Raw genomic sequence first — 11,808 nt, forward strand, 5'->3', positions numbered from 1 at the left:
ATTTCTGTCAGGAAATCAAATGCAGATGAAATTGCCAAAATTACTTAGCCAAAGGCCACCTAGATTATCTATTTTCTTTGATGCAGGCTAGAGAGATGAACTCCAGACTGCTTGTTTTTGTTTGTTTGTTTTGCTTTTGATGACTTGTGTTTTTGCTGCTTTAATTGCAAAGGTATTTCTTAACTGGTTAAAAACTCAACTTTCTCTTTTGCAGGGATAGGCTACTATGCAAAATACAAGATTGGTTTGTTATTCTTTTGCATAACTTGTCAATTTCAGGGACAGCAGCTACCTTGAGATGGAAATGAGGGTAAAAGCAGGGGGGGGATATATTGAGATTTACAAAACCGAATTCCCCTGGTTATGTTATTATTTGATCACCAGGAGATTTGCATCATTTTTCTGATTACCCCTGAAGAGTTACAATAAAAGCTAAAAGTAGAATCACAATTCTAAAAAATAGTTTACACTAGTTTACATTATATTCATTTCTTGGTCTTAAAAATATTATTTAGGAGTTTCAGTCAATGGTTTCAGTTTCATATTTTCCAGCACACTTTCCTCCTTTTCTCTTTTTTCACATTTACAAATCTAACATAATTTTAAATTCAGTATAGATGATATTCAATATAATATATGTATAAATGTAAAATATTTTTATAGGGTTATCTAACTTAAATATGTTTCTGTTTTGTCTTTTTCCATAAAAAGATGGAAATATTATACTTGCCATTTTATTCTGAACCCTTTCTCCTCCTCTAATAATTATTTAATAACTTGCATCTACAAGTTTATACTGCTGCAGAAAACTGGGTTACGTTTGCCATAAATATTCTCTATGAAATTTCTATGATGATATTTTTTCTTGAGCAGTTCTATGGACTCTGGAATCATAATATTATGTATTATGTATTAATAATCAACAAGTGTATAATGACAAATACAAGATTGCACACAGATTTAAGAAGGCTTGCAACAGTGGAATAATTTGGAGAAGGAGAAGAGAAAGACAGGGAGAAAATAAAAATTAGGAGTTGTATATTATTATATTGATTGGAATACAGTGTAAAACTCTCATCTTATCTCCTACTCTGCTGTAATCTTCATTCTGAAGAGAATCTTTTGGAACTGCTGAATTCTACTTTGGTTCATGATGCAGAATGCTACATCCTATTTTGATATGCTGCCTGATTCATCAGATTATAATTACCCCAATTATGGAGGCTGTTCCTCCAACTCCTGAAATGTCAATATAGCAAGAAATAATATTTGAAAGCATTAACCTCACAGTAGTTCTGGACAGTCGGTCTTGGTGAAATGTCAGTTAAGTGCACCTGGAAAAATCTGCCTCTCCAGATTTATTTTAAGGACCTTTCCATAGATTAATCCAGATCAGCATCACACACACTCTCCCCCCTGCCCCCCCTCCGCTTATTCTTGAAATACTATAGCAGTTCATCTGCTCTTTTGTGTCTGAGCTCAGATGCATCACAGGAGGAAACACCAGAATGCCAAAGTGGAAAAATAGGCTGTTTTCCACTGGCAAAACCGTTTCTTGGTACCACCGTTTCTCCGTGGAGAGTGGGGTGCCCTGACAGCATATCAGTTCTGCATTCTCCCTTGGCCAACTTGGAGGGAGATTTAATCAGTGTATGGGGAATCATATTTCCCTGAAAGCTGTTGTATGCACATGGGTGGTGCTGTACTATCATTATTATAAAACATCCACTTCCTTAATCTTTCTCTTCACAGGCTAAAGATATTAGAATTGCTGGTAGTTTTGCATGTATTGTATCCCTTTCACTATTTGTTTTCTCATAGTGGAATGTGGAAGCATTTTTTTCTAGTATCTAGGACTTGGAGTGTTATGTAATATTTTATATCGGTATTTTGCTTCATATTTTATTTCTGTTAAGGAGTTTCTAAAGCCTATTGTACCAGCTGCAAACTAAAATGTCTGCCTTCAGTTTTCCAGCTCTATAATATATAAGATTAATTTAGTAGATCAGAATCCATGCGACTGTATTCGCAGAAATCAATATGCAAGATCATTTTAAAAGGAATATGCGGGTAACAAAATTATAAAAATGAAACACAGGTGCAAATATGATAGAGAATATAGGGGAGAGAGGTTGTTTATTATTATTATTATTATTATTATTATTATTATTATTATTATTATTATTATCATTATTGTTGTTGTTGTTGTTGTTATTATTATTATTATTAATTATTATTATTATTCAGCATTTCCTCCTTTTATTGCCATCTCCTCCGGTAAGGAATTCCTGATAAGCCTCTCTAAATACTTCTTAAAGTACCAGTGGTTAAATCAACTTATGATGTTAAATCATAATGTAGTTTGCTTTGGTTTGTCTTAGCATATTATAAAAATCCTGCCACTAAGGTTTCTAAATAATTATTTATGTCTTAATGATTTATGAGATCCCAGACAACTGTGATTGGTTAAAGAAACTATAGCTAAGCAAACCATGGCTTAACACAATCTGTGAATCTGATCAGTGATTTGGTAGAACTACCAGATCTGGGCTGCAAAACCTTGGGTGACTACTAATGTGTTCTGAAATTTTATAGCCTAGATCTGACAGTCCTAGTCTCTTATTAAATGATATGGTACATGTATCAAATTAAGTCATGGATGTACAACTTTTTCTGGATGTACCAACTTTTACTTTTGTATAGCATGCTTGGCTAGAACTAGAGTGCAAAAAAGGGGGAGTAGGTTAAAAGAAACAAATAATTTATATTTAAATCTAATTAAAATGAAAAGAATTCAGTGATAGTATTTGGAATGTCAGGAGCCCATATTTTTTATCTTTTTTGTGAAATTGGGCTAATGAGTCTTCTCTAACTCAGCTGGGTATCATAAAGTTTAATTAACTTATGCTTACAAATTACTCTGACACATTCAAATAAAAGGTGTTAAACATAAGGTGCTATTATCTTCAAAACACTAATGTTTATTTCCTGTCACAGTTGGACTTAAAAATTGAAAATAAAAATTCAAGCAATTAAGAGATTCACATTTTTTTAAAAAAAGTTAATAAGTATATCTCTGAGGACTCTGACTAGCATGAGCTAGAAAAATGAGCTAGAGAGAAACAAGGAAAGAATATTTGTATTTAATTTAGTACACATTTTCTATAAACACAGGCTAGTCACTGCTGTTAATATTAATTAGTGATCTAAAGAATGAAAAAAGGCTAAGAAGAGGGTAAGCAAATTGGCAGGTGTTGGAATAAGATTAGACAACATCAGAAGACTTTTTTTTTCTATTATGGAGAAATTGTCCTGAATTCTTTTCAGTCTTTAGTTTTGCCCTTGTGAAATTAACAATCAGAATCAGACAAAGGAACACTCAGAAAACTGAAAATAAGATTGGAGCTTTTCAACACCAACAGGCTTCTTCTTTTAGCGGGAGACTTTTTGTACTGACAAAGTTGCAAGTCTAATTTCCCAAAAAGAAACTGTCTGTTGATGCTGATATCACAATTTTTCATAGACAGTTTAGATCTTACTTAATACTTCTAAAGGACAAACATCAAGATAAAGATGAAATAAACTCTGGATGTCAGTTTCTAAAGAAAACTTTCATTGGTGGCTTATGTCTATCCTAATAACAACAGGAACAGGTTCATGATTAATAATAAGAGAAACATGAAATGATTTTTTTTCTTCTTTTCTAGTTCCAGGCCTTTAGGGGACAGTACAATCCCATTATTAATTTTTTTCTACACAGGCATTTGCAGAACTAAAATATTACATTAGGTAAATCATTATTTTAGAATTCATATTTGTATGATTTAGTACTTAGTTATGATATTAAGAATAAAGAAGTCCACCATTATGTGACCTAATAAAATATTTACAATTCCACAAGCTTTGCAAGACTCAGAATGAAAAAAAAGGTTCTTTCTTTTCCTTCTGAATCAATTAACTCAAAAAACTTAATATGCTATTATTCACCTCCCATTTCCTAAAGGGCAACATTCTGGCTCAGTGCCAGAGATGCTTCTCTAGATACTTAATCTTACAGAGAAATTTAACCCTAGAAAATCATGAATTGAGCTATAAAAGGGGCATTCAGCTAAACTGAGTGGTTTTAGATTAGGCAAGAACAGATATAGTAGGTATATATTTTTTCAAAATGAAAAACAAATTCAGGAGTCTACATTTTCAGCAAAATTTTGGGTAGAACTGCTTCTCTGAAGACTCCTTCTAGATCGGGGGTGTGAAACTGGTAGCTCATGGGCCTGTGGAAAGAATCCAGAGAAAGAAATATTTTGAGGAATATCAAAAAGGCAGAATATATTTCGCCAAAGGAATAATGGAGAAGATCTTTAAAAAGACAGAAACCAGCCCCAGCCCCTCTCCCCCAAACAGAAAACTCAGCAGAGGCCAGCTTTTAGAAATGCAAATTCAATAATCGTTTCAGAAAGGTTGGAGCCTTCCAGCTAGAAACTGAAGAGATTAGGAAGACAAAGACCCCTAAAATCTACATACCCCACCCAAACTCTAAAAGTCATGACCTTTGGGGACATAATAGGATTAACCCACCAATACCAAAAGGGCACATTTGGACTCAGGTCAAAGTACATGACACAGGAAATATAAAGCCTCAAACAGGAACAGGAAACAACCTCAAGAGCCCCAGAAAGTATAAAAACCCAGCACTTCCAGCAACATGTGGTCAGCTTTGCCCTTCAATAAACTACAGCCTTCTTTCTAAAGCAGTCTCCATTTTGTTTATTCTCAGTTTGGACTGGACATGAAGACTTTTCTTACAATAGGCCAAATGTGTCACGTGCAGGCCACGGCCACCCCGGCTCTGCATAGGCAAAAAATGTCACGATACATTATGTGACACGATCAAGTTTGATACCTGTGTTCTAGATGCTATTCCACCTGTATAACACAACATATAGATATTGATAGCTTCTTCCTTGGTTGAAAAATACATGTTCAGTTTTTTTTTAAAAAGGAAAGTGTAAGCAGCTCCAACCATTTTCTAAAATATGTAGCCTTTTTCTACTGTTTTCATTTTTTTGTAAGTCATACAATAATAACTTTAATACCACGAATTAAAAACTTACTCCTGTGTAGAACATACTCTTACTTGCATGCTGCACATAGAATGAGTCAAGTCACAAACACTATACACATATTTTTTATTCATGTGCATGTTTGCTCTTATAATTGTTTGTTTGCTTATTTATTTTACCATTTCTGTACCTTGGATCCAGTTTGAAGATTTGGGCAGGGTACAACAAGTAAAAATATGAAGTCAAGTGGAACGAAGAAGCCAACTCTGCTCCCAAGATGAATGCCACAAAGCAATAAACTAAGATTAAAAGCCCAGTAGAATAAAGGGGTTTTAACCAGTTTACAAAACACTAAAAGGGAAGGGAGGTATCTGTTTCATTGAATATGGAATTTCAGGGCATAGGAGCCACAATAGAAAAGATCTGTTGCCTAGTCCATGTCCTCCCCCCACCCCCATCTATGCCATCTGGAATGCTCAGTAGGCTTTCCTGAGATATTCTTACAGGATGGGCAGATTCAATCTTGGGAAGGATGCAATCTGATACTATTCGGTACAAGACTTTTGTAGGTAGCATTTGAATTGGACCCAAAAACTTATTGGAAACTGATACTGGCTACTATGTTCTAAACTTCTGTATCTTCTTGAAAACTGCTGCAGATCCAGTGTTTAACAGTGACTCATGTGAGTGGTGATCGCAAAATGAATTCAGGGGATAAAGGGGGGAAAGTTAAGGAGATATTATATCCTGAACATAGTTGTCATTTTCAAAAGCTGGTGAAAGGCAGGGGTGGGAAAAGAAGATAATGAGAAGACTGGGGATGGAGACGTCAATAGGCAAACTCAGGTAAGGCTTTTACTTGGGCTAGCCAGATGCAGATGGCAGGGAAATAAGAATGGGTTGCACTACTTTAATCTTTTATATTAGCTTAGTATGTCATGAACATATCCTAAGCCATTGTTGGTCTATTTTAGCTTAGCACAAGATGTGAATGAAGTCGCAGAGACTTGTACACTTGGTTTATGGCTGGAGTCGACAACATTTTGATGGCTGCAGGCCAACACTGCAGGCCAACGTGGATGTAACAGCAAAACAAAATGTATGGTCCCCATCAAGCCAGGCTGAGATTTTTTTTCTTTTATAAAGAAGTTTAGGAATTTTGTTTGTAAACTACTGTATGTTCAGGCTAGTTCAAGACTTACACTAGTTGTTATGCATTTCCAAGCACAGAATGGCAGGAAACCCTGTTGCTTACATTCAGCAATTATGCTTTTGAATTTCAACAGCCTGGTCATTGAAAGCTCAGAGCTCATAACAATGGTATTCAGGTATTGTATGTGGAGCTACAACTGCACAGCTTATAACTTCAGTTTTAGCAGTTAAGTTTAATGGTTAAGTTTAGTGTGTGCAAACTGAGTCTATGGTTTGACACAACGTGTTACCCTTGCCATTATGGATACTATATCTGATAATCTTAAATAATCTCTCCAGAGAAATATGTGACATGAAGTCTATTTGCTTGCATGAACAAGCTTTGATCTTAGAGAGGAAGGGCTAGGAAGGAAGCTGGCTGTCAAGGAAAACCAATGTACACAAGTCTCAAAAGTTAACTTGAGTTAATGAGAACAAAGTGATGGGGCATGAGAACACTAACAACTTGAAATGTTTAGGGCTACTGTATCTGAGGTGTAAAAATCTGGGTGACATTTTTCTGTATTGCTTTGCCATCTTGTGGTTATCCATATTTTTCCAGCCAAGACATGGCAGCTCAGTGACAAGCTCAAAAACAAATAAGCAAGAAAAGGTTAGACATAGTGAGTGAACAATGAGTTTAAATCTTAGTGATATCCCACCAAAAATCTAGGGACAGGAATCCTGGTTGTTCTGGAACAATAGGCACATTTGAGATTTGAGTACATGACATGGGCATGGAGGGCTTCCCATTCTCAAAGAGCTGCCATACACAGTGTGGACAATCACAAAACTTTAATTTATCAAAAGCCGAATGGATAACATTGTTCCCTATCTTATTTTCTAGATTCCTATGCAACTTGGATTGAGCCCCAGTTTATTTTTATCTCCTGGGTAAGTTGCATATTTACAAACAAAGCACTGACTTGCCACTTTTAATTTCCAAGAATGCCTGTAGCTCTTATGCGGAAACACTATATTTCTTCTTAGAAATATGACATTGAACATTAGTGCTTGGATTTGTAGCATATCTATATTCTTATATTTGATTAAAATTTAAAAAGAGGGTTTTTTAAAAAAAAATTCCAAGTACAGAGTCTGGAGGTTGCAAGGAAGTATCTGCATGTACACTGATGCTTATAGATACAATATTGGGGATATTAGATCTATGAAACATTTTTTACTTTAATAATTCTTATTTGAGAAACTTGATGGATGTGAGCTTTCCCTATTTTAGTCTCAAACCTAAGAATAGACCTGCTGCATCAGGCTAAGCCAATCCCAGTTCATAAATGGATTCAATAATCCCTGTTTAAAGGTCTCCCAGTATTGTAGATAGCAACACATATTTGTGATCAAGCAGTATTATGTATCTAGGTGCAATGGTCATAATGCTAAATTAAAACAGCATTGTCCACCCCTCTTTTAGTTGATAGAAAACAATAGCAATTCCAGCATGAAATTTCCTGCCCATATTGTCAATCCTGCTGATACTATATCTATTCAGAATCTCTTCTGCGATGCTATTAAATTAAGTTGTCCTGATTAGAGCATGTTAGGCTAAGCAACTATTTGACTCTAGATTTACTGCTCTCCCTCTCTAGCATGTTATCTGCCAATGGGAACACCATTAGCCAATCATGATACTGGAGCAGGAATAGGGAAAATTTGACTTTAGGAATCTATCTGGCATTTCTAGACTCTTATTTCTCCTTTTTCTAGACCCCATTCTGTCATAATGCTACTTAAATTATGTGTGGCAAAAAGGGGGAATACTGAACTAAGTTGCTAGTACGTGTTTTGCAAGGGAGGGGACACTTTTATTTAGGATTTTTCTATATGGTCACCTATCACCAATTTGTGGATTCATCTGTCTTATCCTGAAGGCCCCCAGGTTGGCCCCAGCCTTTCAGTGTTACACAACTTCAGTCTGTTATCTTATTTCAGATGCCATAACATTATGTTCTATGAGTGATAGAAGTTAATCAGCATCAGTCTGAAACACCAATAGATGCTTCCATGATTGGTTACTTGACTTTATCTCCAATGTCAAAGTGACAAAATCTAACAGATTTTATACACCCTGAAGCTATCACTGGATAGAATTCAGAATAAGGAAGAAAATACTAATTTAACACCAGTACAGCTAAGGATGTTCTAAGCCTGTCTCATTCATAGATTGGGAATGGAAAGAAGGCAACATCTTGATGACAAATGGAAAAGTGCTATTGTCAAGGACTGATTGTGTTGTGGTTCAGTGCAAGTGGCGGACATAGCCATAATAATTTTGAAATTCTATACAAGTCTTACCTACCTCTTTCATTTATCAACATTCCCTGTACTTGGAGAAACTACTTTTGGCAACAATTCTTTCCAAGATGAATGAGATCTATTTGTAGACTGTTGATAAATGGTTTAACTAACGGCAGCAGCTTTTTATTGTCGAGCAGTACCTGGTTCTTACTAAACATGTTGAATTAAAAATCCCATAAACACCAGCTAGTTTTCGGCTAGCGATGTAAGCTTGCAGTTTTAAATGGTTTCTTAAACATGCTAAATAGATGTCACATACCTTCCAAATAATCACTAGCACAAGAATATCGCTGGTGATATGCAGGGATTATTGACGGATGAATATGAAGCATACTCAGGTTGTACAACACCATACCTGGAGTCACCAAGACATGGCAAAGCAGAAACAGAGCAGTGTAGAGATCAGCATATTCTGAAATATTTTTCAGGCACCTTCATTGCTCTATGATGTCTATGGTGTTGACGATTGAAGCACAGTGAGACTGAATTAATTCACCTCTCCCTCATCTTACATGCTTCGCATACTTGTCTGCTTAATTTATTCCTGACCCCCAAACCCCAGACAGTCTGACCTTCTCGTCTTTGTTATCCTTCCTTGTAAAATCCTTTTTATGAGGAGGGAAGCACTTCAAGAGGGTTGAGAGTTTACTTATTTTTCATTGGGTGGGAGAGGGGAGAGACCGAGCAGCTGAATCAGAAAGTCGGTCGAAGATGATCTGCCTGAAATTAACGTCGTTTGGCTAACTCAGTTCTTGCAACTGATTGCAACGCTGCTTTATAGCTGGGTGAGAAAAGTTTTTGATTTTCCTTGTCTTTCCCCCTCCCTCCCTCCCTCCCTCCCCCCTCCCTCCCATGGACCCTACATTCTTGCTTCCAGAACATCAAAAAGGGCAAACACAAGAGTTATTTGTTAGCAAAGAAGCTGCTATCAAGAGCCGCTTCTTTGTTTTTGGGATTGATGCAGTGATTGCCTACCAGTTCGGGGGAGAGTGGCTTAAACTTAATCATATTCACATGACAAACCATAAATAAAGGAAAAACGAATACTGCAAAAAAAAAAGAACCTCTCAGAAGTCGGAGCGAGCAGCTTGTCCACAGTTACAGGGAGGGGGAGGGAGGGAGGGAAGGCGAGAGAAGCTGTCAGACTTAGGGGAGGGCGCAGCTTTTCCTCAGACGTTGAGTTTTTAACCCCATTGGAGACGCCGGTCCGGGTAAGGAGGCAAAAAGGCTGTTGGATAGCTTGCAACAAAGGCTCGGGACTTCCCCTCTTGGCGTCTCTCAGGCTTTGAGGCGCATTCAATCCTCCGCAGGAAACAGGTTTTCCTCTTTTGCGGCTGCCACCCCCACCCCCCACCCCACCCCTTCCCCAATCGCACAGCCAAGGAACCTCATGCTCTGTGCAGAGCGACAGCCCAGGAGGCAGGATGGTTCCGCGGGATCGGCGAGGCGCTAATCAGGTATGGTCACCGGATCGCGGCCGTGTTTTCCACCTCTTGGTGGTTTCCCTGGTGCTCCCGGCGCTCGGGCGTGGGCTGAAGGTGCAGCACAAGTTCGTCTCGCCCACCGCCACGAACAACTTCGCCCTGGATGGGTCGGGCGGCAGGATTTACCTGGCGGCGGTCAACCGGCTCTATCAACTCTCGGCCCCCAACCTGACTCTGGAAGTGGAAGAGCCGATGGGCCCCGAAGAGGACAACCCCTTGTGCCACGCTCCCCAGCTGCCCCAGGCGTCCTGCGAGCACGCCAAGAAGCCGACGGACAACTACAATAAGCTGCTGCAGCCGGACCCGGAGCAAGGCATCCTGGTGGTCTGCGGCTCGGTCTACCAAGGCTTCTGCCAGCTGCGGAGCATGGACAACATCTCGGTGGTGGCCGTGCCTTTCCCACCTCGGACAGGTGGGGGAGAAGGGGGCGACCAGGTCACGGTCTTCCCCAGCATGCTGAACGTGGCGGCCAACCACGCCAACGCCTCCACCGTCGGCTTGGTGCTCAAGCAGTCCGGGCAAGACACGAGGCTCTTGGTGGCCGCCACCTACACGGGCTTGGGCAGCCCGTTTTTCCCGCGCAACGCCAGCCTGGAAGACCACCGCTTCGAGAACACGCCCGAGATCGCCATTCGGGCTCTCAACGCCCGCGGGGACCTGTCCCGGCTCTTCACTTTCGACATCAACCCGTCCGATGACAACATCTTCAAGATCAAGCAGGGCGCCAAGGACCGGCACAAGCTCAGCTTCGTCCGCGCCTTCCTCCACCGGGGAAGTCAAGGCGCGGCGCCCTCTCGCCCGGAAGGGGGCGCCTCCGGAGGCCGGAGTTCTCAGGCGGGACCCGGGGCCCCCTATTCGTCCCGGGGTGCCCAAGCTGCCAAGCCCGGGCGCGCACCGGGCGCTTTCCCGCCTTTGTCTCAGGGCACCCCGCTTAGCCGCCCGTCGGCCTCCTACGCTTACTTGGCCCTCAACAGCGAGGCGAATGCGCGAGAAAAGGAGAGTCACTCGCACAGCCTCTTGGCTCGCATCTGCTTGGGGGACCCGGCCGAGGCGACCCCTCTCAATAGCAGCGGCGGCGGCGGCGGCGAGACCAAAAAGTTGACCGAGTCTTACATTCAAATGGTGCTGCAATGTAGCCACCCCGGAGCCGGCGGGGTTACGCCGGGAGTCGCCACCGGGGACCTCTTCAACAGGCTGGTCTCCGTGTTTCCCGCTCGCGCCGCCCTGCAGGTGGATCCCGGGAGTCCTCCTTCGGCCCAGCCGGAGGAGCTGCTCTTCGGGGTGTTTGAAAAAGCTGCCTCCCCGGGTCCCGGGCCTGGCGGTCGACAAACTCCGCAGCCCTCGGCGCTCTGCGTCTTCCGCTTCGCGGAGATCGAGGACGCTATCAGGGTGGCCAGAAACTCGTGCTTCGTAGCGCCGGACGCCGACCTGGTCACTGTGCTGGACAGCGTCGTGCAAGGGACCGGGCCTGCCTGCGAGAAGAGGAAAATCCAGGTAAAGGAGAGCTGGGGGGTGGGGGGGGGGAAAGGGTAGAAAAGCCTGCTTGTGATCTGGGGTTGCTTTTCACTAAAGTAACGAAGGACAGATTGACCAGAGTGGAGTCCTGAGGCTGATGCTTGACCTTTGTGATGCGTTGGCTGGGTGTGTGCATCAGGCTAAATAGTGTGAATGGATTGGTTTTTAGGGTTGCCAGGTCTGCTTCCAAAAAATAGCGGACAAGCGGGAGGGGGGTTAAGTAGTAAAAAAAAGTAGACAGT

General features: G+C 40.9%; 1 protein-coding gene across 1 annotated transcript; it reads left to right on the forward strand.

The window, feature by feature from the left end:
- Window positions 1–9,991: 9,991 nt before the first annotated feature.
- On the forward strand, window positions 9,992–11,545 carry LOC107292450 (plexin-D1-like; the record flags this gene model as incomplete). Its single annotated transcript, XM_015821539.1, has 1 exon — window positions 9,992–11,545. A coding segment is annotated over exon 1 (1,554 nt), but the record flags the coding sequence as incomplete, so codon positions are not given.
- Window positions 11,546–11,808: the final 263 nt, after the last annotated feature.

Source organism: Protobothrops mucrosquamatus, unplaced genomic scaffold (assembly GCF_001527695.2).
Source record: "Protobothrops mucrosquamatus isolate PMUCROS unplaced genomic scaffold, P.Mucros_1.0 scaffold1343, whole genome shotgun sequence".
NCBI classification, from domain to species: domain Eukaryota; kingdom Metazoa; phylum Chordata; class Lepidosauria; order Squamata; family Viperidae; genus Protobothrops; species Protobothrops mucrosquamatus.